Raw genomic sequence first — 27547 nt, forward strand, 5'->3', positions numbered from 1 at the left:
CTGGAACTGTATGAAAAATAATTAGGCATTTCCATTGTCTCCGTGGGGGTTATGGTGTAAATGCCCACGTGTCAGCAGCACACACAAACTTCAGACCCCTGGACTTTTGGGGCAGAACGTACAGTTTACAAAGACTATATATTTTAACGGGTGCTATGTGTAAATTAGTTGGAAAAATAATCAGATAACCGTATTTTGTTTTCAAGATACTTTGATGTGCCATAAGACAACATGCAGACCGTGCTTATTAAGGTACTTTTAATACTGTTGATAAATCATCCTCTTGAATGAAGTCCCAAATAGACCTGTGTTATATGGAATTCCATCTTCCAGGAAATATCTCGTTACACCTAATTTGGGATATTTGAAATAAAATATAAATACATATTTCTTTTGTCACCGTTTGAAAGATTTTGCCCTTTGCTTGTGGTTTCTATTTTCAACACATAAAAAAAATATTTTCGCACTGGATGTGTTTGTGATAAAAGAGCTTTTTAGGGCAGCAAAGTCAATTTTCAGTTGAAGAACTAATCTTTTAGTATACAAGTTTAAGATCAATATGTCTCTCTTATGAGTATTTTTTGAAATTATATTTGTTTCTAAAAATATTGAGCCTTGTGCTATATGGTATATTTTAGATTCGTATCATTTAGATTGGTAGAGAAAATCCCGACCAGAATGTTTAAAAGGTCATCTGCTTTATGTTTGGCAAGAAGAAATGGCATTCGTTTCAGTCGAAGAGGAAATGATGCCGTGTTTCTGACTGAGTCTCCTTTCCCTTCCAAGCAAAAGCCTCTTTTTCATATCTTAGTTATTTATTGTATGTATCATGTATTTTTAAATTTTTATTTTATTTTTATGGCTGTTTGGTTTTCATCTAAGTTTATCTGTGATGGGAAGCAGGAAACTTAATAGAAGCTCCATTACATCCCATTCTTTACAGTTATAGTCACATGCTTAGTTAATTATATCATCCTGCCTGGAAAATTTACACTCAGTTATTAATTTTTACAAAACATGATACTTAATCTGCCAGCTTTATATTTTATTTTTGGTCAAGCTTTAAGCCCCTATTTAAAATATTTAGGTCATAAAGTATTTTGAAATAATAATTGGAAAATTATGTGAAACCAGTATCTACCGGTATAAAAAAGCTTATTAGCTGTTTAGATTTTCAAGAGATGACATGGAAAGAAACAAGCTTTCAAAATGTAGTTCTTAATGTAAAAAAACAAATCATATACTTTTGAGTGGCCAGACCAATTTTTAAAATTTAGTATTATAGCTCTAAATGGAAAGATTAAATGATTTATGTGGTCCCCACCATGGACACATGGCCCTGTTCTTTGTTCACATGGCCCATGTCTTCCATTTCCTTAGACCAGAACGGAACTAAATTCTCATAGAAACCACGTGAGTATGGGTTTTCCATTTGTCCTTTCTTTGCTGCTAGATCACCAGCTATTCATTTCCTTAATTCTCAAGTTCATTGTCACCAAGGAATTCGAGATTTTCTTCTTGGCTAACATTCCTGAAGAAAAATAATTTACATCTTTTCCCTGGAAACAGAAACTTGGGGTCATGGAGTCAAAGGAACCTAACTGTAGGTTCTTTGGCACAGAGAAGAAGCCAGGGCTCAAAGACAGTCCTTTTGGCCAAAGAGCGGTCACAGCGGGCCCAGCCAGGTCTGTGCATGAGACATGACCATTCGCTGCTTTCTGGCTCATTTCCCCCAGGCTTTGGTCCATGTCCCCGTTCACCTCATTGGATTTGCATAATATACGTTCACAGCCTTCAAACTTTAATGCCTTTATACACACCATGTATTTTGACTGTTAAATAACATAGCCCATTGCAATTGTATAGCGTGTCACCCTTTTCAAAGGACAGTTCACCTAGTTAGTATTGGTTTTCAAGTGAAGTTTCCTAAAACTTACAAAGATTTCCATTTCTGTGGCCAGAATTAACTGTTACCTCTTGTCTTACTTGGGTGGCAATATCCTGGTAGAATCAAGGAATCCTGTTTCCTTCCCCTCCCTTCACAGTTGCCCCCAAATGTTATAAATGTTAGCCAGGCTGTGCTTTCTTTGAGGCTCTTATAATGCCATTTAGTGTAAATCAGACAAGGAAATGAGACGTTACTTATAGAAAAAATACAAGCTACTGTGAACAGCTACACATGGGTCTAAAGTACACAGATTTATGAATAAAATATGTTGGTACAGCATTGGGAAGGTACTGGAAACTTACAGGGAAATACAGTTTGTTCCTGAAAGAAAAAAACAATCCCACTTCTTTTTCCCTCGTTATGATTGGCCTGGCTTCTATTTTTACACCCGAAGATTGTTTTCACAGTGGGAATTCTTGTCACTAAGCAGCGGGTAGCGGTGCATGCAAGAGCACGTGACCCCTCACTTCTCTCCAGCGCCTGTCTGGGAGTGCCCTGGAAGTCCACCCGTGATGCTCAGGCCCCAGAAGCGAGGAGCCATATTTTGTAAGAACGTTAGAACTCTTTTGTCTTAAATCTGCAATTTCGGAACCTCTAAATAATGATTTTGCAGATGGTCACAAAAGAAATTTTCTCAGGATCAACAAAATTCTAATTATTTTCAGAAGCATATAGGTTCGTCTTTTTTTTTTAACCTATAATTCATCAATGAGAAGTACTTGTGTTTTAGAGCTAAAAAGCCCCCCCTTTCAGCCCCCAGTTGCCCCAGGTGAGTAAAGACTTTGCGCAGAAAGCCGTCTTGGTGGACATCTTCCCACGCAGCTGGCAGGGCTTGGGGAGGAGGGGGCAGCCCTCCGTGGTGTCTGCTGACAGGACCACAGCCTCAGTGTTCTGTTCTTTTTACTTCTCAGGAGAAGCTGGTTTGGGTGGTTCTGCATCTTCTTAGCCTTTTAAGAACTCTGACGGCTTCACCTGAGCCAAAAGCCCGCTGCGAGGGCTGCTTCTGAACACTGCCCGTATGTGAATGGACAGTCCCCTCCCCAGAGTGGAGGGGCTCTCACTCTAACACACCGGTAAATAGACAGGCAGATAAAGACACTGCTAATTGCTGAAGGAGGAACGTGCATATATATCGGGTATTTACTTTGTGTAATCGCACGTCAGTTTGGTTAACAGTGTAGTTAATAAGAAGGCTGGAGGTAGAGCTAACCTGCGTAGGCTAACGCCAAGCACAGCTACCAGCAGTGGCCACGTCCCGTTTCTAAATGAAGGATTAGGAGGCACAGGTGTCCTGAGGCCCGGCCTGCACTTGCCGGCTGCTTGCGGGCCCTGCTTCCCCGGCTCCGTCCGCTCCAGGCCTGCTGGGGAGAGGAGTTAAGCCGAGAGCCTCTCTTGATTCAGAGTCCGGGGTTCTTATTGCTTCATTTAGACACTAACACTAGTAGAGATCAAGGGGGGGAAATGATCAAGGGCTCCCTGTCCACCTTGTTATGAATCTTTCCTATAGAATTGCTTAGAACTTTGCAGTAGGTTCAAGGGTCATCAATGTTTAGGTCCGTTGGATGTATTTGTTATCTGCTCATTTTCTATCCAGTCACTTAAGTGAAAACACAGAATGGACTTATTCAGGTTTTCAGAAATCTAAATTTGTCTGATTTTTTATTTTCCATTCCTTTGTAAGATAAAACAGTCCAGTCTTAAATTATTAGTTGTAATTTATTCTGTAAAAGTTAACATTATAATACATAGGCCTTCTGCACCTCCTAGATCTCCCATGCGTAGTGTCTGTTTCCTAGTACGGAAATCCTACTGCGGCGGTGTTCCTACAGAGTTTATTTTGGCAGTGATTTAAAAAGCAGCAGTTGTTATGTATTCTTACATCATTTTAATGCTATTGCCCTCTTTGCTATACTGATGTCTCTAAACTCCACCATTGTATTCCAGAACAAAACTATAAATATTCCTTTATGAAAGAGTTGCTAGTGAGTTGATAATATAAGCACTAGTTCCCTTACCTCAGTTTGTTCCCCATACTTGTAGAAATCTAGCTTTTTTTTTACAGACAGAATGGTCAGTAATGGGTTTAAGTAATGGGCTTACAGATTGAAGCAGTGGGTTTTAATAGAGCTCCGTGCTGCACGTAGTTGAATGACCTACACATGGTAGGTAATCAATAAATGTTATTCCCTGACTGGTTGCCCACCCAGGGCTCTTCCCAGTGCTCCCCCCCCATAAACTCTAATTAAAGGAAAGGAGTTTTGAAACAAAAACAACTTGGCTTCCTTGTGGGGGTTGGGCGGGGGTGAGGGAAGTGCTAACTTAATCTCAAAAGTTTTGCTTATTAGATTTTCACCAGCTACTTTAAATCTCACTCTGCTCTTTAGACAGGATGGTATAATTTACGGATGGAGAAGAGGTAGTGCTTTCACATTTCTTAGTAAGTTAAAGACATTTTCACTGGGCTAATATGTTTCTTTGCTGAAAATAATTAGGAAAATAGGGAGAAATTTACTTAACATCTAACCCAGACAGGTTCTTTATACTCAATGTTGATGTAAAGAACCAAAAAAGACCTCGTGTGACATGTTAGACTAGATTTCCTGATAATTTAATATCAAGGGGATACTATAATTTGCATCTAATATGATTAGATTTCCCTGTTATGTATGGGCTGACCCAGTTCAAATGCATAATCTCATTTGCTGTCCCTCCGTATTCCCTTAGAACTGGGTCAGTGCCTGAGCATTGGCCCTTACACTGCCCTACCTCACGGCATAATTATTGGATACGCATAACCATAGCATGAGCTCCTATTAGGGGTAGAGAGGCTCTTGTTTAGAAATACGTCATGGCAGTTGGAAAACCATGGGGCATTGGGCTCAGACAAACCAGTATTCAAATCCTTCTTTCCCATTTCCTTGGGAAAGTGCTGTAGTCTCTCCAAGTTTCCTGTATAATATATGTAAAGCACCTGGCCAGTTGCCTTTTGCTTCCCTCAGCTGTGTGCCCTTAGTCCTTGCTCTGGGCTTTGCACATCACGGGGGAGCAGTGAAAGGTACAGTCCTTTTATATGGGCCAAGGTCAGAATCCTTTGAGTTCCTTAAATAAAATCAGTATGTGCTTTGAATCAGTGGATTAGCAGGTGTTTGCAAAGTTCCGTCTATAAGTTATTAATACAAAAAGCTTTTTAAAGAAACCGTTGTGTTACGCAGCGCGTAAGGAAGTATATAACAGTGGGACTGATAATCTTGGTTGTTTTTTGAAGTTTTGGGTTTTATGTATTTTTTTTTCTTTTTGTCAGATTTTACATTTTTAATATAATTTTTCCAGTTTTCCACTTCTGACCTTTTTTGCATTTTTAAAGGAATTTCACTAATGATACATTTTGTACTTCCCTATGGACTTTTATTGGACTACTGATATTTCAAGAGGGGGGACAGAAGAGGGAGTTGTGTCGTCTCACTTTTTAACGAACACGTAAAATATGAGCTTTGTAGACGCAGCCTGTATCCAGCTACCCTTATTTCTTTAACTGTTTCCCTGTTTCTTCTTTATCACTATCATTTTTTATCATTTTAACTGGGTTTCTTCTTCCTTGAATCCTCAGTCCTTCCCAGGGCAGCCTATTCTTTTACTGCCTCTGGCCCTGGGTTCGTCTTTCCTGCAGAAAGCTGCTTAAAATGTAGGCAGATGTTTGTCTAAGCTCAGCATTCGCTCCGAGACCACGCAGTTGTGCACCTTCTTGCTTACAGAGAACTTCCCCCCAGCACTTCTCTTGTGTCTCTTCTCTCTCCTGAATTCCAGTCATGAACTCCATCTGCCACCCCGCAGTGATGCTTTTAAGGCTAGAGTGCCCCCTGACGAACGGGATAGAAGCATTATGAGTCTTCATGACCCATCCTGAAATCCAGATCTTGCCAAAGTCCAGTATTAAGTCTTTATAGAAAAGCCAGCACATCAAGGTCGCAGCACTCAGGTTTCACCTGGCCACGTTCTGTGAAGGGGGTCTGGGTCATCACAGCACTCTCCAAGAGGTCTCTCAGATGTGGCCAAGGAAGAATGTGTGTGTCTGTGTGTGTGTGTGAGCGCACACACATGTGCACTGCATACAGTTAAATGCTCTCGCAAGAAACCTGGGTTTTAGAACAAGATTGCTACCTACTCATGGTTATTTTGTTTTTAGGGGTATTTCTTTGTTTCTTAGTTCTGCAGTATGCTGAGCCAAGCACGTTCAGTAGTCAGAACTAGGCCTGGATGCAGCCCGCTGTCTGAGTCAGGTGGCCAGGACTGCGGTGGAGGGCACTTAGCTAACCAGGTTGGGAAGCTCTTGAGTACCATCACTGGCAGAAGGAAGTTGGAGAAAACGGGAGTGGTTAGTGTGGTAGTTTTCTAAATGATGTAATGAATTTTACTGTTCTTTCTTGAAACCAGTGATGTTGTTAAGCCTTTAGTAAGACAGAAATTAGAACCATCGTTCCTATTCAGTGAGGGGGGAAAAAAAGAAGAAAAAAGACTAAATTGGCAGCTTTTACTGTATTTATCATATGTGTCAGCTTTTGCTTACTGTTTAAAGACACTAAGAAATAAAGTTGCTGTCAATCACAATATAAAGAGTTGCTTTGAAATAGTGTTGCATAGAAAGGGAGTAGGGAATGGGAATGCCCAACTGAACAGTCAGTGTGCACAGAGGAACACAGGAAATGTAAAGATTACAACTACTCCACATTATTTGTAACAGCAAATGCTTTTGAAACAACCCAGTGTCCATCAGCAGGGGACTGGTTAAATAAATGCTGGTTCATCCACTCAAGGAGTCCATGTAGCTGTTAAAAAAGAAAAAAAAAGAAGAGTGAGGATGAGCTCTCCATGCCGACATGGAGTGATCTCTGTCCTCTATGTGCCAAGGTACAGAACAGCGTACTTCTGAACAGTGTACAGAAGACAAAACCCAAGTACAGAAATTTCATGTGCAAGAAAGGAGGGTCATGGATATATGTACACAGTTGCTTATTTTTTTTTAAAAAAATTTGTCAGAGAGAGAGAGCACAAGCAGGGGGAGCGGCAGGCAGAGGGAGAAGCAGGCTCCCCACTGAGTAGGGAGCCTGATGTGGGACTTGATCCCAGGACCCCGGGATCGTGACCTGAGCTGAAGGTAGACGCTTAACCGACTGAGCCACCACGCGTTCCCCACCATTGCTTATATTTTCAAGGAGAAACAATACAGGAGAAAGTAAATTAAAAACTACAAAAACTGTGTAGGGGGAGGGAGGGATCAGGGTGCGAGTCACCAGGAGGAAGCAGGACTTACCTGAGCACACGTTGGTATGAGGTTTGGCTTTGGAATCATGTAAAGCTTTGACATAATCATAAAACAGATTACATCCAAAAAAACCACAGCCCTACCATACACACAGAGAGAATGAAAACAAAACAAAAGCTAAATGAAACTAATTGGACTTTGTTAGTGGCATAGCGATGTAGAGAAAAAATGATTCTGACTGATCTTAGAAGACAGTATTCTTACTGTGCATTCTTAATAAGATGTTCTCTAAGGGCCCTCCCCCCAAATGCAGATTTTAAGTCGGATTCAGCAATAGTAATTCTTACTATTAATAGTTAGGTTGATGTGGTTAGGAATTAAGATTTTCCACCTAAGAGATACAAAATAAACATAAAATTTAAAAACTATGTAAAAATCTCATACGCTTACATTTGAATTAGTACTATTAGCAGGGCGCCTGGGTGGTGCTGCGGGTTGAGCAGCCAACTCTTGGTTTCAGCTCAGATGATCTCAGTGTCCTGGGATCCAGCCCTGGGTTGGGCTTCATGCTTAGCACGGAGTCTGCTTAAAGGATTCTCTCTCCCTCCCTCTGTCCCTCCCCCCTGCACTCATGCTCACGCATGTGCGCTCTCCCTCTCTCTCTCTCAAATAAATAAATAAATAAATCCTTTTTTTAAAAAAAAAAAAGCTGTATTAGCAAGATCTTGTTCTTCCTTAAAAAAAAAAAAGTGCCTGATATCTGTCCAATGAAAAGGCCTAAAAAACAATGACAACTCAGCAAAAATGGGCACCTCTAACACCCAGGTTGTGGTCTTTAAATATCATTCCCCACTAAAAAAATCCAGAGGTCCTTGGAGAAATGCGTGGCTTCAGGCCCGAGGTGGAAAATGTACTTGGTAAATCTAGAACATCTTGTGCCAGGAGGCTGATTAATCATTTCAAAAGGACATAGGAACCAGTCTGAAGGGTTCCCATTGGCCAGAGGCGGGATCTCTGATTGCAGTTCAGTATATAAAATTCCACAAGTTGTCATGGTATTAAAACAGCCAAAGAGCCATCATACTACTCCTGCATTATTGCATTGTTGTTGCATAGGGAGTCTCTTTAAGACTATTTTGAATGGCAATCGAGAATATTCATTTGATCATGTAAACTATGTTAAAGAGTCATAATGGAAATGCAGAGTTAGAGTTCAGGGTCTTTGCCCCCATCTGCTCTCCTTCACCATAGGCTTGGTATCTGTGACAGGAAGTATGTTCCTTTGCCCTCATTTCATCTGCAGTTGCCAGCATGGTGTCAGCAGAGCTGAAATCTGCCTTCTGAGTTTCCAGAGACCTGGGTCCCAGTCCCAGGTCTTCCTCTTGCTCCCTCTACAGCCGTCCGTCTCTCACGCTTGCCGAGCCTCAGATTCCTCATCTCTAAACTAAGAATGAGAATGGTTATATGTGCCCTGGTCACCCTTCAAGGCCATGAGCAGTGATTGCTGCCCTCTCAGATGCCTTCCTCCTTACTGAGACTAGGAGTTGTCGGTGTTTCCCCTCAATTATTACATTCTTACAGAGGCACATTTATGAAATTCCACTGGAGACTGGAATTCTTTGCGCTATACCTAGAAAAATAAGTGTTGCCAGTTCATTAGCACAGGTTGGGCGTGGAAGTAAAATGCTCTGTTTCTTTCAGCCATGGAATTCCACGAGCACTTACACAGCATCGGCACCAAGGAGGGCTTGAAGGAACGAAAACTACAAAAGGCAGTGGAGAGCTTTACCTGGAATATCACCATCCTAAAGGTACGTGGCCAAGCTGTTTCTGATGCCGGAGACGCTGCAGTCTTTCTCAGCGCGTTTCTTCCTTTTGGTGGAACAGGTCTTGCCTNCTTAGTAAATGTTCTTCTGTAAATTTATTAGTAATTTTATCATCTTGGCTACCAAACAATTAAATTTCAATCATTCTACTGTTGACTTTAGAAGAGTTTCCCTAATAAATTATATATGGACTACACCAGCTGGTAGATATTTTTTTAAGTTTCCAGAATATTCTTCCTAAAGGTATAGAAGAAAACAAGAGAAATGAATGAAATATTCTTCAAAGGCTCCATCTTGAACTTTGTAACAAGAAAATAATTCAGCATTTCACAAAAGACGAACTAAATTGCCATCCTGCCATTTTAATACACTTCTGTATTAGCCTGACCCTAGCTCTACATATCGATTGGACTATTTTGCTGTGTGTTCTTTACAAATAGCTCACAATAAATGACCCTGCTGTGCAACAGTCATTACAAGACAATTTAACTAGTGCTTACAGCTCTTCAGTTGTTGAAAGAAAAGAGGGAGATTATCCAGAACTAATAAGGTAGCAATGACATTCAGTAGACCAAGATAAAAAGCAAAGACAGAGAGAGAGAGAAAGAGAGAGAAAAGAAAAAGAAGAAATTCAAAAGAACTGACAAATCTTCTTCCTATTCTATTGAGTTAAGACTGACTTAGGACCACAAAATAATTTCTCAAGTCACTGATGTGGAAAAAGTTACCATCAAATACAAATGTATTTATTTGTATCCGTATCTGAGATTTTACATCACAACTAGTCAGGCAACTAAGAAGATAACTCACGTTAGTAGCAGTAATGAACAATTAAAGCAAAAAAAGAGGGGCACCTGGGTGGCACAGCGGTTAAGCGTCTGCCTTCGGCTCAGGGCGTGGTCTTGGCGTTATGGGATCAAGCCCCACATCAGGTTCCTCTGCTATGAGCCTGTTTTCCTCTCCCACTCCCCCTGCTTGTGTTCCCTCTCTCGCTGGCTGTCTCTATCTCTGTCAAATAAATAAAAACTTTAAAAAAAATAAAAATAAAAGCAAAAAAAAAAAAAAAAGTCACCCTTCCAAAGCTAGCCAACTTGCATTTTCTCATGTTAAACCTCTACTCATTTTTATAATTAAAATCATTTTCTTGACTTCCTAAAACACTTCCCTTCCTTCACATGTACTTTCTTTTGTAATCTTTCAATCGTCTGATATTTTGCAATTAAGTAAACAGCAGATAGAAGAATTTACAAGGGAAAGGAATTTGGCTCTATAACTTGCTGACTCACTCCCACCCAGAGGTGGGGGTATACAACAAATTTCCTGCAAATCTCAGGGGGAAAGTAGGGCAGTAGTTTAAGCCCTGTGATAGAACAAATGCTCATTTTGCTTTTATTTTATTATAGGTAAAACCAGACTTACCAGACTTACAAACCAAACTTTTCACCTGTCAGCTATCCTTGTTATTCGTTTGTGGTCTAGGAACCGGAAGCCTGGGCATCACCTGGGAGCTTGTTCAAAGTGCAGACTCCCGAGCCCCACCCCAGAGCTACTGAATCAGAATCTGCATTTTTACAAGATCCCAGGGGATTCTCGTGCCCATTAAAGTCTGAGATGCACTTGGCTAAGAGCCACTGAAAATGGGAGCCTGGCGCACACATTAATGAAAAACAGCTGACATAAAGTAATATACCAGATTTTAGAAATAAGTAATTGAACCAAATAGCTACACTGAGAAAACCTATTTTCTTTTGAATTATGTCCAGGAGAGAGAATTAACACCTCAGACTCATGCTTATGTGGAAACTAATGTAAGGACAGGGTAATGGATCTTTTTAGAGTTTGCAGCATATTTGCTCTAGATGGTGTTTGACTATGGTAGAAGCTGAGCACGGAATGGGAAAGAGCCAGACAGATCTGTGTGTCACTTCCGTGTAATGGAGGGGCTTTTTCCACTCCTGGGTGTTTCACAAGTTTTAACTTCGTTTGGGAGAATCTGTGACCCGTTGGACGTGAATTTGGGTCTGAGTTGAGCTACCAGCCTTTTCCTGGCAGGAGGGAATCAGGTCCTTTGGATTCCTCTGACCACTTGTTCTTTCTGGTGAGTTTGGAGAGGTGGCAGCCCCCCGGGGCTGCGTGGGGTGGGCAATAGGCGGCCGTGCCCTCATGACGGACACAGAGGCTGGGGAAGGTTTCGGATGACACTGGGTACAGAGAAAAAAGGAGAAGGAGGACACGGGAGCACATGCCCAGGGAGCCCTGGAACTGTGAGGCCAGACAGGAATTTCCTGCGGTGCTTAGAAATGCAGTCTCCTGAGCCGCATCTCAGAATCTGGATCACAATCTCTAGGGGTAGAACATAGGAATCTGCTTGTTTAACGAGTTCCTTGGGGGATTCTGAGATGCCCTAAAAAATGGAGTACCTCTACCCTAGAATGAAATCAAAAGTATCTTGCTCCACTTATTTGAACAATAAAGGAGGCAGGGTGACCAGTCATCCTGGGACATAGGACTTCCCATGTGAAAATCAGGACAGTCCTGGGCAAACCAGGAGATGATTGGTCACCGGATGTGGAGGCCTCCTGCCATAAATTCCTCTCATCTAAGGACATCCCTCCCAGTTTCTATGAAGTTTTGCTTGCTTTGCTTTGTTTTGCAATTTTAAGAATTGCTTTACAAGATGGAAAAGAACAAAGAAGAAATGTCAGCCGTGATCACCATACCCAGAGTTATCTACTATTGACACGTTGGCATGTTTACTTCCAGACATTTTCTATTTTGAATAAAAATAATTCGTTTTTGTAAATGCATCTTCATTATATGGAGCCTTTTTTAATGCAGAAAAGATATAAGTTTTAAAATGACTTCAAACCCTCCGAGAAATAACTATTATTAAATGTAGGTGACCTTATTTGAGGAACAAGTTTAGATGCATAGGGCTGGATGGATGGATGGAGATACATTTTATTGATTCTGAATCATACTTCTGTCCTCTATTTTTGACATCTAAGAATCGGCCTGTATTTTAGAGGCCTTGGCATCTGTGTACTGTATACTCGTTCGTTGGCAGGGATCTTCTTTCTTAATGGGACCCCTGACAAGTGCTAGTATCTCAGATATTATGAAATAAGGTATGCTAATAGACAGAATCCTACTAGAATTGCTCTTTTTAAGTTTTTTAGAAAGTACCAAGTGTTACTTAATTTAACAGAAGAAAAGTAAACCATAAAGAGGCGAAATGAATTTCTGGTTATAGGAAATAAACATCTCTCACAGTAAGGATTGTTCAGCCATTCCTTTCGCTTCCCTTATTTAGCATAATGCTTCGGATAGTCACGCAGGTGGAGGGTGTTTCCGCAGTCCGTTCCTGGCTATTGATGATCAGCGTTCCGTGTGCTGGCTGCGCGACCCTGTCCGCGCACTCACGAGCTGATGGGTGTTTGGTGTGTTTCCAGTTTCTGGCTATTGTGAATAAAGCTGCAGTGAGCATTCCCATGCAGGCGTTTGTGCGGACATGTGCTTATTTTCTTGGATGAATACCTAGGAGTGCAGTTGCTGGGTCATATGGTTCAGGCTATGTCCGACTTCCTAAGAAATTGCCAAACCGCTTTCCAAACTGGCCCGTGTAGTATCCCCCCAGCAGTGTTGGGAGCATTCTAATGCTTCCACATCCATGTCAACATTTGCTATTGTCGGTTTAGCCAGTCTAGGAAGTGTGTCAGAGGTAGAGCATCTTTTTGTTTGTTTTTAGCTCTTTAAAAGAATTATGATGGGCTTTAGGCTGGTTTTTTTCATCTTTCTTCTGCTTAGGGTTTGTTGAGATCCTTCTACGTGTGGATTTATAGTTGCCATCAAATTTGGAAAATTTTTTGCCTGTTTTTCTTTAAATCTTTTTTTCTGTCTTACCCTTTCTCTCTGCCTTCTGTAATTCCATTTATACATACATACTGCTTGGTATCTTCCCATAAGTGACAGATCCACTATTCATTTCTTTTTAGGTCTTTTTTTCTTTCTTCCTTTTGTAATAGCTTCTGTTAGTTATGCATCTTCAAGCAATAGTGCCGTATCTTCCACAGCGTCTCCTCAGCCATCAATCCTGCCCAGCCTCCCACTTCTCTCGCCTTTGTGCCACCATATCCTCCATCTTCTTGGATGTAGATATTCACAGTGATTGTTTAAGATCCTCTCCCTGAACTCCAAACTCTGTTTCCTCGGCTCGGTGGGGCCTCTGGGCTTTGCTTGGGCTCTGCTTGGGCTCTGCCTTCCCGCACCACAGCCCGGAACCCCTCCAGAGAGGGGCCGGACCCCCCCGTTTGTGTCTCTTCCCTCAGGGCTCGCTGTGTCACATTGTCTGAACACCGTTGTTTACTATATCATGTCCAGCTTTCTCCTTGTGCGTCAGCCCTGTTCCTCACTTGTCTCGTGTCACCTCTTTCATCCCACCCTCTGTCCCGTCGTCTCTTCTGCTCCATCAAAGAGAAGTAAAAGAGAAGGACACTCAGTTTGTGTCTTTCCAATTTGACTGGCTCTTAGAATTCTCAGGATTTTTATGAATTGCCACTGTGAATTCTGTGAGTTTTAGAAGTTGATTGTGTCATACCCTTTTGTTTGTTTGCTGCTTGTGTTGTGTGTGTGTGTGTGTATTTGCCAATTTTACTTTTTGTTCATCAAGAATGTGGGAAGGAAATTCTGTTAATACATCTTTCCACCCACCAGTTTAATCAAGATGTTCCTCTCCCTTTATTTTCCATTTGCTAAAATAGTCACTGAACTGGTGATCATTTTCATTGTTTCTATCTATTACCATTCCCAAAATGATAGAATCTCATGGTAGAAGAGCCCTGTTTTAATGGGTCTCTTTTGGTGACAAGAAGCCGAACTCCTGAAGGCTAGCTCACAGAGGAGAGGTGAGTGATGCTGGCTCACAGAAGGGATCGTGAGAAGACAGGGAGCCCTGAGACCAGAAGCAGTGGTCCAGCCTCACAGGAGTGAAGGGCCGTCGGGAAGCCCAGCAGCACCCGGGGCAGCTCTTCTCTGGGGGCCTGTGGTCATCCGCTCTGTCCTCCTCCCGCTGCCAGCAGCTCTTCCTGCTCACTCGCGGTTTCTGCTACTCTGTGATTTGGTCTTGTCTTGCTTTGGTCCTGACTGTACCTTATAAGTTTTTATTCCAAGTCCTCAATCTACTTGTATTTTCTAGTTCAAATTCCAAAGAAAGGAAATCTGATTGGTTCAGCCTATCCTTTCATATCACACCCAGACCAGCCAACCTTAAGTTATAAGCCTCCTCTGTATTAAGTTCTCCTTGGATCGGGTTCTCTACCTGCTTCAACCCACTGTGCTCAGAAGGGCACTGTCACAAAACACAAAATACGGCCACCTTGACTGGCTGTCTCAGTTTTTCTGTTGCTGTGTAACAAACCAGGCCAAAACTCTTAGCTTAAAACAATGCCATCTTATTTTGCGTGATTCTGTGGACTCGCTGAGCTCAGCTGGGTGGTTTTTCTGCTCCCTCTGGTGTTGACTAGGATCACCTGTGAGGCTTGGTTCAGCTGGGAGATCAGCTGGGCCTGGAATATCCAAGAAGGCTCCACTCACATGGCTGGCATCTCACCAGGGATGGCTGGAATGGCTAGGTGTCTCTCTTCTCTCTCTCTCTCCCTCTCTCCACATGGTCTGTCATCATTCAGTAGTCCAGCCCCAGCTTCCTTATATGGCTGTGAGATTCCAAGAAAACAAAGGGGGAAGCTGCCAGGCTTCGTCCCACCACTTCCTCCTTGTTTAATTGACCAAAGCAAATCAAGGCCAGCCCAGATTCAAGGAAGGGGGAAGTGGACTCCACCTCCTAATTGATGGAGGGGCATGCCTGGACAGGGATGGAAGCAACGACGGGCAGCTGTCGTTGCAGATAGCGTCCTACAGTGGCAGAACCCGTGAATGACGCATTTTCCCTTAGAAGGGTGGAGGCTTGCCCCCACAACACCGTGGGGTCCTCAAATCCACCTTCCTGCTGCTTCCACTAGATTGCCAGCCTCCTCCACCATCATGCAATTTTAGTTATGTTCCACTGAACAATAGATAGAATTTTATCTCCCTGTAGCTTCACTTCTTCCCACTGGTTACAGTAATACACTCACTCAAAGCAGCACAGAATTATTCTAGTCCCTCTTCCTCAACATCCCTTTATACCTTTGAGAACTCTCCTTATCTGCTCTTAGACCTCCCCGATTCAGGTCAGACATGCTCAGCCTGTGCAGCTTCCAGGATGAGGTGGCATCTGGTCCCCTCCTCCCTGGGTTCCTTGGCTTTCTGGTGGCTCTGGTTTGTCAGCATCCTTCATAAGATGGGGTGGCCAGAACTATCCTCCTACTTGGGGTGCACAGTGCACTCACCACCCCGGGGTGGGACGCGTCAGGACGATTCTGTTCATAGTCTGGAAACCATCTTACTGTGAATACAGGCCAAAATGATGCTGGATTTTCTAGCACCTGTGTCATAGCCTAAACTCAAATGAAGCTTATTACAATCCAAGATGTTTTCCAGATGGATTGCTGCCAAGCCAGCTCTCCCTGCTCTGTGCCGCTCCACCCTCAGAAGTAAGACTAAAAACTAAACCCTGAAAGCAATTAGAGATTTGTTCTCTTTAGGAACGTAAGACTTCTGCCAAAAATAAATAATTAAACCAGACGGTCTTTGCACCTGGTGAGACGTTAATCTTGATTTCGTTTTTACCTGAGGCGCAGGACTTATCTTGAAGACCTGAAGACTAACATTTGTTTCTTTTCCGAAAATTACTGTGCTGGTCTTTGTACAACTCCTTTTATTTACTGATGGTAATATCCTTGAGTTATTTTATGTATTACAGGAGATGCTGCCTGTTTTCCTGAAAATCTATAATTGGCTGAACGCCGTTCCTCTATTTAACGTGTGAAGACATCAGCACAGCTCAGAAAACCGAACTGCAGCAGTGTTTGTCCTTAGGCAGGCTGTACTTTCTGGTCCATTTAAAACACAGTAAAACCTCAGACGTTGGATCCCACTAATGTGGGATTTGTGATCTCTCAGCTAATGTTTAATTATGCAAAAGTTGTGCTTAAAAGAGTAGCGGTGCGAAGGACTTGCTTGTGCATGCTGTTCTCACTAGTGTTTTCAGCAGCTTTCACGCTCATGCCCTGGCCCCGCTCATCCCTCAACGTCCCCTCGCTCTGTCTACACATCAGGCGCACCATCCCCTCTGGTCCTGGTCCCGCGGCCTGGAACCCTCTCTTGACCTCCTGTCTCTGTGCTTCATTCCTGGCTCACTTCCACAGTCTGGAGCCTCCCGTGGCAGCTCCTGAAACCCTCACCCCACCTCTGCCGCCCGATGTGCCGGCTCTGTGTCAGGCGAGGTCCTCTCCCTGGGCACGGGGCCGGCGCTCACCACCAGTGTGAAGTTTAGCCCTTCCCGTGGCCATCCCCATCATCAGAGGGAGGAGTCACCACGGCTGGAGCTCAGAAAGCTTGGTAGTGTAGAAATCATGCTACTAAGCCATGGTTAGGCCCCAAAGGCCTCATTTGTTGGAGTCATGGAGTCATGCGTGGACAGCAGCATCCTCCACAACTTTGGGCTGCTGACATCCTTTCCTGCCCGTCTGTCGGGCCCAGCCCAGACACCACTCCTCCTCCACGGTGCTGCCTCGGAGCTCCTGGGAGCCCCCCACCCGCCATCTTTGTTGAGTGAAATGTAAACTTGTTTCTGAGGTGAGAGATACCTGTTCTGAATTTAATTTGTATCTTATATTTAAAAATTTAAATTAAACTTTGTAGAAACCTTTGAGCACCACCATTGTGAAATTGAGGAACAGCTGGCAACGTGATGACATAGCCAAAATATTGGCAAGGGCGAGGGGATCGAGGGGAAAGGAGAGTCTCAGGATCCACCCACCGTGCCTGTGTGAGCCAGACACTGCGTCATACAACTGGAGCGTCTCTTTGGATTAAGGGAAAGACCAAGGGTTCGGAGCCATGTTTCCAGAACTATCCTCACACTCTCAGAACCCCTCACCCACCCGGCTAGCACCCGGGAGCCCTTTGGGGGCTCCTCAGCAAAGTCTTCCTGCTTCAGAGAGATGAGGTTACATACAGTTCACATTCCACTCCCTTCAAACATGTGAATGAACGTAGTGGAAGCCAAAAGGACAGAAAAAAATCAGGAAACATTTAAAATGAATTTAATGTCCTACAGAGAAGCACGTGCCGCTATGCTCTGTTGCTCTAACTTTAGGTGACTGGTGGTCAGGGGATCTGTTTTCAAGCGCCAGGCTTATTGAGACTTCAGGGGGAGGAAGGCCTTCTGTAACTCGGAGGAACGTGCTACACATAATCCTCTCACGGGAGCTGTCACGGTGTAATGAGGCAGCTTAGAACCAGGAGCCACGATTCCCACAGCCCCACCATGGTGGAGCCCACTCCCTCTCATTCAGCAAATACGGAAGGAAAGCTGTATTTCTGTGCCTGTGTTTAAGCCCCGGAAGAGTGAGTTGTCTGCACCATTGGTGACATACTGAGGACGTGAGAGACAGTGGTGGACGCTCCACGGGGCTTGCCTGAAAGTGTCACATGCCACATGTGGGGCTCAGCTCTATCGTTTGGGCCCATTGGTTTAGTTAACCCCAAAAAGAAAACAGAACACACAGAGAAGAAGTTGCATGTGTTTAAGTGTAATTTGCTGTGTAGACGCCGCAAAGCCCTTAATCTTTCTAAACTCCATTTCCTCATCTGTGAAAGTGGGGGTAGGAAGAGTCCCTCTGGCGGAACTGAGAGACACATATGAGATAATCTTGGTGAAGGGCTTAATTCGATGCCTAGCACACAGCAGTCACTCTGTTCCCCATAAATGTTTCCTGGTCATGAGATTGTGTTAGGGTTCTGCAATTCCGATTCTCTGGTTTGGGTTGCAGAAGATGCTACGGTGAGAGGCAGCAGAAGAGCCCTAGACCCCCGTGCCGTCTTCTCAGAGCAATGCTGACGGAGGGGACGGGAGGCCTCTTGAAAACTTACAGGGTGACTGGAAAAATAAGGACGAGTGCATAGCAGATTGCTGAGGAAGGGCCCAGCTTGCGGGTTGGTGCTAGGCTCACGCGGGGTGGCAGCCTATCTTCCCGCTGGGCCTTGGTGCTCTCTAGGTGTCTGCCCCCGTCTCTTTGTCCCAGAGTTAGCTTTGTCTCTTGGGGGAGCAGAAGGTATCAGTGAGGGTACCTAGAAGCTGCTGTGTTCCTCTGTGTTCCTGAGTGGATAAGGAAGAGGGAGGAGGCAGCCTAGTCCATTACCATCCAGGCGAACCTTCTCAGGTTGGGGATTTTAGCCCCAGAACAACCCAAAAGTCAGTGTGGGCCCCGGACATGCTGAGGTCAAACCAGACACTGATAACTTACGTTCTTATTTGCATTAAATTAAAAAGTATTTGACTACCTTTATGCCTCCTTCAGACTCCCAAAATGGTATGAGTGTCCTCTTTTTTCTCTTCCTTCCCACTGCTTGTAATTTGAAAGAAACGTGTCTGCTAACTTCCAAGGAGAGGCAGGTGGCCATCTTTGCCCAATCCAGCTCTCAGCCACGTGGCCGTTGCATGGTTTGGTGGCAGAGGTTGGGGGAGTCTTTGTGGCCATTCTCGTTCACTCACCTCAGTAGGAAGGCAACTCTGTTCTTCTCTAATAGATAGTTGGATAGAAAAAGCTTTGGAAAAAAAATGACTGAAGTATAGAATCTCTATTGTTTTAGCTCTAGGTCTAAATATAAGCAGTGAATTGTGATTGTTAATTTTAGATTCAAAAACTATGTAGCACTAACAGATGTGCCTGGAAGTATTTTTAACATACATGGAAAGCTAGGACATGTTTTGTGGTCAGACAGAAAGTTTGGTGATTGGCCGAGTGTTGAGTATGGCTGAGATGCTGGCTCTGGTGTCTGTCTGGTATCTGCCATCGTCATTCCTTCCCTGGTTGCTCCAGCCTCTGACCCCATCTCTGGCCAGGCCAGAAGGAACAGAGTTAGGACAGACTCTCAGCAAGAGCTGCTGGGATCCAACCCTGCCCTTAGCTCTGTCTTTTAAAGATTATGTTCTGAGTCTAAATAGGAACCTTAAATATTTTGACCTGAGGTTGTTATAACTCTTTCATGATGAAAACCAAATAGAATAAGTTATGAAATTCAAAACAGAATGTGTGAAACCAAATAGGGTTTGAGTTTCTCAACTGGAAACCCTGTGAAGCCAGTTTCGTAGGAGTCTTCAAACCCAGATACCCTGTGTCAGTGGGCGGCCGTGTTTTAAATAGCCTTTGCTCTTTTGCAGTCTCTTGAAGCAATGAGATGTGAACACTGCTACAGCAAACACCATCATCACCTCTTTCAGAATTGTTCTTTACTCCCGCTGGATGCCGCAATCCCAAGACACATCGGGCACGCAGTTTTAGATACACAGAACAAAATACAAGTAATGTGGATAAAGCTCAGAAGCTCCCCAGCCCGGGCTTATGGCCTGTAGGGGTCCTTTGTGTCTCCCCAGGCTAGCGGCCAAACCCCTTGTCTGTCCAAGATACGATAATGACCTGTCTAAACTGGGGAAACAGAAGATTCAACCAGATAAAGAATTCTGTTATTACCCATTAATTATCCTGTACCATCTAGGAATTCTTGTATTTAAGTGCTCTGTTGTCCTGTGGCAGATCCATACAGGCTGACATGGAAAGATTGCCCAGACGTGATTTTTGGTGAACAAAAGGAAACGGAAGAATCTGATAGTTTGCTTGATTCCATTTCTGTAAAAGTAAAGTAAAATACTATTCGTAATATATATAAATGCAGAGGAAAGGGTGCAGCACATCTTTGGGGAGGCAGCTGTGAAGATGAAAAAGGAGACTTTCACGTTTTAGTCTCATTATATTCACTTAGTCTCTGCCCATGTTGTATGCCCGGTGCTGTTCTAGGCCTAAAGGGGGGAGGGCTCAACAGTGGTCTGGAGACATTAAAAAACCCTGTTCTCGTGGAGCTCACATTTAATGAAGAGACAGACAGTAAACAGCAACAGAGAACATCACCTGGTGGTATGTATTATGGAGAAAGCAAGGCCAGGAAGGGGCAAGGAGAGCTGTGAGCAGGAGATGGCAGTTTTCATTTTGGAAAGGTGGTCAGGGAGTCAAGGCCTGAAGGAGGTGAGAGAGTCAACTGTGTGCGTTTTTGGACAAGAGCCTGCCCTGCACAGGGAATGCTGATTGACGCACCTGGAGGCCGGGCCAGAGACAATCTGCTGTGTCTGAGGAGCACTTCAGGGCCCAGTATCACAGTGGCTGAGTGAACAAGGTGGGCAATCAGGGGGGTGAGGACAGCTCAGGGGCAGGACATAGAGGGCTGTGGGAAAGGACTCTGGAGGGGAGATGTGTTCTGACTGCATGTAATTGTATCTCTCTGGTTGTCATGTTGAGAAAAGAGAAGCAGGATGGCCAGTGGGAAGGGCGTTGTCGTAAACTCAGGGAAAGGTGACGATGGCTCAGGCTGCAGTCGTGGTAATGAGGGCAGGAAGAAGTGCTGAGAACCTGTATATGTGTATATATGTGCTGATGATAGTGGCAATGGAGGCTGCTGACAAGTGGGGTGAGGGATGCAGGAAAAGGTGAGAACTCAAAAGATGGTACTGGGGCCTTTGGTCTAAGTCACTGAGAGAACTGAGGTGTCTTAACTTAAAAGGAGCTGGTTAGGGAAGTTGGTAGAGTATCAGGAACTCAGTTTCGGACAGTGAAGTCTAAGAGGACATGCCAAGTAAGCATTTTAAATGTAGACCCACTAATTTTTATTAATGAAAATATGAGAGCAGAAATCAATAAAATTGAACTCAGGAAATTGATAGAGAAAATCAACAAGACTAAAAACTGGCTCTTTGAAAAGATCATTAAAATCAGTGAGTCTCGAGCCAGGCTAACTAGGAACGAAAAACAAAAAGAGGACGCATATTACTAATATCAGAAATGAAAGAAGGGATGTCACTACAGATCCCATGGGTATTAAAAGGACAACAAGGGCGCCTGGGTAGCGCAGTTGTTAAGCGTCTGCCTTCGGCTCAGGGTGTGATCCCGGCATTATGGGATCGAGCCCCACATCAGGCTCCTCCGCTGAGAGCCTGCTTCTTCCTCTCCCACTCCCCTGCTGTGTTCTCTCTCTGCTTGCTGTCTATCTCTGTCACATAAATAAATAAAATCATTTAAAAAAAATTTAAAGGACAACAAAGTAATATGATGAACAGCTCTATTCCCTCAAATTTGATAACTTAGATGAAATGGACCAATTTCTTGAAAGGCATAATCTGTCAAAACTCACACAAAAAGAAATAGACAATTTGAATAGACCTATCTCTATTAAAGAAGTTGAATTAACAATTATAACCTTTTAAAACAGAAAGCACCAGCTCATACGGGTTGACTGGTGAATTCTATCAAACATTTAAGGATGAAATTATGCCAGTTTTTTTTACAATCTCTTCCAGAAAATAGAGGCAGAGGGAATACTTTCTGATACCTTCTATGTGGCCAACATTACCCTAATACCAAAACCAGACAAAGACATTACAAGAAAAGAAAACTACAGATCAGTATCTCTTATAAACATAGATGCAGAAATTCTCAAGAAAATAGTAAAAAGTTGAATCCAGCAATGTATAAAAAGAATTATACACTATGTCCAAATGAGATTTATACCAGGTATGCAGGGTTGGTATAACAATTGAAAATAAATTAATGTAATCCCTTACATCAGCAGGCTAGAGAAGAAAAATCATATGATCATTTCAATAGATGGGGAAAAAGGCATTTGACAAAATCCAGTGCCCATTCATGATTAAAAAAAAAAAAACCCACCTCTCAGCAAACTAGAAATAGAGAAGAACTTCCTCAAGTTGATAAAGAACATCTAAAAACACCTATAACTAGCATCATACTTAATGAGACCTCAAGCCACTAAGATCTGGAATGAGGCAAGAATATCCCCTGACTCCACTGTTTTTCAACAGTGTACCAGGAGTCCTAGCAAATGCAATAAGAAAGAGAAATGAAAGGTGTACATTGGGAAAGAAGAAGTAAAACTGTCTTTGTTCGCAGATGACATGATTATCTATGTAGAAATTCCAAAAGAATTGACAAAAAAAAAAAAACCTTCTGGAGCTAAGAAACAATTATAGCAAGGTTGCAAGATACAGGTTAATGCATAGAAGTTCATCACTTTCCTAGAAAATAACAATCAACAAAGGTAATTTGACATTAAAAACATAATGCCAGTTATATTAGCACCTCCAAAAATGAAGTACTTAGGTATAAATCTAACAAAATATGTGCAAGGTCTATATGAGGAAAACTACAAGAGTCTGAGGAAATATATCAATGGATAAATGAATAAATGCAGCGACATCTCCTGTTCATGGTTATGAAGCCTCGGTATTTTCAAGGTGTTGTTTCTTTCGAACTTGAGCTATAGATTCAACACAATCCCAATCAAAATTCTATCAGATTATTTTGTGGCTAGGGACACATTGATTCTAAAGTTTATATGGAGTTGCAGAAGACCCAGAATAACCAACACAGTATTAAAGGAGAGCAAAGTCTGAGGACTGACCCTACTTTGGGATTTACTGTAAGGCTCCAGTAGTTGAGACAGTGTCATATTGCTAGAAGAATAGACAATCAGATCAGTGGAACAGAAGAGAGCTCAGAAATAGACCCACATAAATACAGTCAACTGATTTTTGACTGAGGGGCAAAGGCAATACAATGGAGCAAAGATACTCTTTTAAACATGGTGCTGAAACCACTGAACATCCACATGCAAAAAATAAATAAATAAATATATATATATATATATATATATAGAGAGAGAGAGAGAGAGAGAGAGAGACATAGGCTTACACCCTGCACAAAAATTAAAGTAGATTATGGACTTAAATGTAAAATGGAAGCTATAAAACTCCTGGAAGATAACAGAGGAGAAAACTTAGATGACCTTCAGTACAGTGGTGACTTTTTAGATATAACACCAACAGCACAATCCATAAAAGAAAGAATTTGTAAGACCAGACTTTATTAAAATTAAAAATCTCTGCTGTGCAAAAAAACAAGAGAACAAGAAGACAAGCCATGTACCGGGAGAAAATATTTGTAAAAGACACAACTGATGAAGAACTGTTGCCCGGAATATAGGAAGAACTCTTAAAATTGAACAATGAGGAAATGAACAATCTGATTTAAAAACGGGCAAAGGACCTGAGCAGACACTTTACAACGGCAGATACGCAGATGGCAAGTGGGCTTGTGAAAAGTCGTTCAAAGTTAGAGAATTGTGAGGTAAAACAAAAATGAGACATCAGTGTTTACCTGTTAGAATGACCAAAATCTAAAGCATTAACAGTATCAAATGCTGGCGAGGCCGTGGAGCCACAGGAGCTCTCATTCATTGCTGGTGGGATGCAGAGCGGCCCGGCCATTGTGGAAGACAGTATGGCAGTTTCCTACAAAGCTAAACATACTCTTCCTGTATCATGCGTCAGTCATGCTCCTTTCGGTACCTACCAAATGAATCGAAAACTTACGCCACACAAAATTCTGCTTGTGGATGCTTATAGCAGCTGTATTCGTAATTGCCAAAACTTGGTTGTAACTGGGGTGTCCCTCAGTAGGTGAATGGATAAAGAAACTGTGGTCCATCCAGCATTAAAAACAAATGAGCTATCAAGCCGTAAAAGACATGGAGGAAAGTTACTCCATGGGAAAGAAGCCCACCTGAAAAGGCTACATACTGTATGACATTCCAGAAAAGGCAAAACTATCGAGTTAGTAAAAAGATCAGCGGTTGCCAGGGATTAGGGGGAAGGGAGGAGTGAATCGGTGGGGCACAGAGGATTTCTAGGGCAGTGAAACTTACCCTGTGTGATACTGTAATGGTGGATACAGGTCACTATGTGTTTGTCCAAACCCATTGGCTGTACACCATCAAGAGTGAGCTCTGATGTAAACTATGGACTTGGAGTGATAACTACGTGCAGCGTAGGCTCATCGGTTATAACGAATGGACGTACCACATGGGGCAGGATGTCAGTGGTGTGGAAGTGGTCGTGCCTGCTGTGTGGTTGGGGGCATATGGGAAATCTCTGTACTTACTGCTCAGTTTTGCTGTGAACCTGAAATTGCTCTAAAAAATAAAGTTATTAATTTTAAAAAATAGTGTTTGGAATTTTAAAGCACAAATGGAATATCTAGTTAACAATTTATTAACCATAAATGTATGTAGCAATCCCACATGTGAGGGCAAATAAACTCTTTAACAAGAAATTATATTTTTGGTGCAATATGCTATATTTATATACAAAGACCTTACCACTTGTAAAATTTCAGTATGTGAATCCAGTGACTAGTAAGAATGAATAAAAAACGAAGCTCCTTCAATTAAACTAAGCAGTGGAGCATCTATTTGTAGTGACTAATTAAAGGTCTTTGTAAAGCAGGAAAATCATGAACAGTAAGTGGTAAACAGCAAACCATTCTGTGGATTCTGGCCTCCAAGTGGCTTAAAATTACATTGCAATTTGGTCTCACCAGAGACTTGAGATTTGATTATAGTCCAGTTGCCTGCCAAGCTAAGTCCTTACCTGTTACCCTGGGCAGCTGGCCCCCAGCTTTTGTGCAGGAGTACTTTCACGGAGATGCACATCGGGAGGCAGTTGAAAAAAAAAAACACACACACACAAAACAGAAAGGGAGGAAGAAGGGATAGTATCAAGACTGTAAGTATGACAAAGAAAAAGCCAAACTATGGAGGGATGATAAAAAGAATGATAGAATAAATTTAGAGCCTGGGGGAGGGGTAAAAATAGCAAACAAGAAAAATAAGAAGGGAAGGTAATAGAATAAGTAGAAAGACTATTAATGGAAGGCGATTAAAGATAGGAAGGAAGGGGCGCCTGGGTGTCACAGCGGTTAAGCGTCTGCCTTCGGCTCAGGGCGTGATCCCGACGTTATGGGATCGAGCCCCACGTCAGGCTCCTCTGCTATGAGCCTGCTTATTCCTCTCCCACTCCCCCTGCTTCTGTTCCCTCTCTCTCTGGCTGTCTCTATCTCTGTCGAATAAATTAAAAAAAAAAAAAAAAGATAGGAAGGAAAAATAGAACAAAAGACCAAAACAGAAACGTTGGAATTTACCGTGGAACACCACATCACCTCTCCTAACTGGTAATCTTCGTGATTGGCTGATATATGGGCAGTTTCAACCCCCAGGGATATTTGACCACATCTGCAGACATCGCGGCTGTCTGCTGAGGGTGTGCTACTGGTCTCTAGTGGATAAAAGCCAGGGCACTGCCAACCGGCCTAAGATGCCTAAGACCGCTGCCCGCTCACCCACCCAGCCAGCAAAAGAATGCTCTGGTGAAAATGTCAATAGTGATGAGGCTGGCAGAGTCTGCATTGACCCATCATCAGCTCAAATTCCAGACTCCCAGTGACTGTGCTTCGGTCTGTCCTGTTGTGTTTGGACCTATACGTGGTCAGACGCATATATGTCAAATCGATGGCCACGCCCCATAAAAAATTAAAATTTGGCCAAGAAAGTGTATCCAAAGTAAAGAATCCCTTCCTCCCTTCTTTAGCAAGTAGTCAGTAAAAACCTGCCGTGTGCCTGTCTGCCAAAGCTTGCTTCCAAAGCCCATCTTTATAAATGGAGAACACACTCAGGGTTGTCAAGGGGCTGGGGGGCGGGGTGCAGATGGGGGTGACTGTAGCGTCATGGTGCCGGGGAGATCTTTGTGGCGGCAGATTAGCTCTGCGTGTTGGTCTCAGTGGTGGCTGCACGAATCTCCCCACGGGATGAAGCGACCCAGAGCTGTACACGTGCCTCGTGCCTGTGTCAGCTGCCCGGCTTGTGGATATTGGACTATAGTTATGGAAGATGTAACCATTGGGAGAAATTCGGGAGAAAGTATCTAAGACCTCTCTGTACTATATTTGCGTCCTTCTGTGAATTTATACTTATTTCAGAATGAAAAGCCAAAAATAAAGCAATTCTTAAAAGGGAAAAACCAAGATGGGCCGAACAATTAAGCAAAAGTGATAATTCCAGCCAGGGTAGACAGCAGGGGTCCACACACACAGAATTCTATTCAGACTGATAAATAGAAAAGACGGACGAGGTAGCACACTCTTGGAGTTTGGTGTGGAAAACTGGGGAAGCAAACTGTTTTTTTATTGAAATTGACGTATTCGGATGCGGAGCCAGTATCAAATAATATGCCCCCTTGCAGCCTCAAAATATCTCTGTTTCAGTGGAAGACCTATATTGTCAAACTGCAGCAAGAAGTCATGTCACACCTAACATTTAATTGCATGTCTTGTTACAGGGACAAGCGGATCTTTTGAAATACGCTAAGAACGAGACTTTGGAGAACCTGAAACAAATCCATTATGCTGCTCTTTCATGTGGGCTGAATAAACCAGGCACAGAAAATGCCGACGTTCAGAAGCCGCGCCGGAGCCTGGAAGTCATACCTGAAAAAGCAAATGACGAAACTGGAGACTGAAGGAATTTTCTAGAAACCATTATGGAGTTTATAACTCTAGGACCAATTGTAGTCAGACGGGACATTTGCTTTGCACTCACTAATGAAAATAATATTTGGGATTTTAAAGCACAACTGGAATAGCTAATTACAGTCTATTAAAACTGTGAATGTATGTAGCAATTCTGCGTGTGAAGGCAAATAAACTCTTTAACAAGAAGTTATATTCCTGGCCAAAATATGCTATATTTGTATACAAAGACATCATAACAGTTCCAGTGTGAACAACAAGACTATTCGCTCTAGTTCCATTGAGAAAAAAATGTTTTCCCTGACCGAAAACAGTTTCTTGAGACGGAAATGGATTGTATTGTCCGAGTAGTATTTATTGGAGAGAAACCTAACCTACGCATTTTGCTTATAGATGCTTGCCAGAGTCTCTGGGTTCTAGATGATTCCGGTGGCGTGCCTGCTGAGCCATAATCACTAGGGAGAATGTAAGTGGACAGATGCCCCGAGTCCCCGGGGGCCTCGGCGAGCCATCGAGTCCAAGGAGAACGTGCAGTCGGACTGAAGGTCCCCGCGGAGGACGCTCGCTGGGTCGCCGTGCCATGTAACGGCAACCAATCTGGAAGCAGCACACTGTAAATAGTTTTTCATTGTATGAAGTAGTGTTCACATTAAAAAGATGTTTTATGATATTTCTCCAATATCAGTACCTGCATTTCATAAAAGTTTAACTTTCAAAATTTCTGGTTAATGATATTCTCCTCTTCAGCGTAGCCGCTAGTTGAACAGCTTTGGCGGAAGTGAGTTGCTTGTCTGGCGGTAACAGTTTTGCCTCGAGGAAGGTGTCCCCGACTTTGCCCAAGGGCAGCTGACTGCTGGTTCCTCGAACCCCGACGCCTCTCTCGGCTTTGGGTCCGCACTGTTGTGGTAGCAGTGCTGCCGACTGC

General features: G+C 43.0%; 1 protein-coding gene across 5 annotated transcripts in view; it reads left to right on the top strand.

Moving 5' to 3' along the window:
- The window catches only part of PLCL2 (phospholipase C like 2), a 182533-nt gene extending 155241 nt beyond the window's left edge, over nt 1-27292 (top strand). The window contains exons 5-7 of one of the 5 annotated variants that reach the window (XR_004626010.1): nt 8910-9019; nt 19359-20365; nt 26433-26567. Coding sequence is in view for 1 of the 5 variants with exons in the window: in XM_002915361.4 (XP_002915407.3) it covers nt 8910-9019; nt 26433-26612 (290 nt within the window). In the remaining 4 variants the exon portion in view is untranslated. Of the gene's footprint in view, nt 1-8909; nt 9020-19358; nt 20366-26432 lie in introns of those variants that run through there. The other 4 variants (XR_004626008.1, XR_004626009.1, XM_002915361.4 and 1 more) reach the window with 4 other exon arrangements.
- The last annotated feature ends 255 nt before the right edge of the window (nt 27293-27547 follow it).

This window comes from Ailuropoda melanoleuca, chromosome 6 (assembly GCF_002007445.2).
Source record: "Ailuropoda melanoleuca isolate Jingjing chromosome 6, ASM200744v2, whole genome shotgun sequence".
Lineage (NCBI taxonomy): Eukaryota > Metazoa > Chordata > Mammalia > Carnivora > Ursidae > Ailuropoda > Ailuropoda melanoleuca.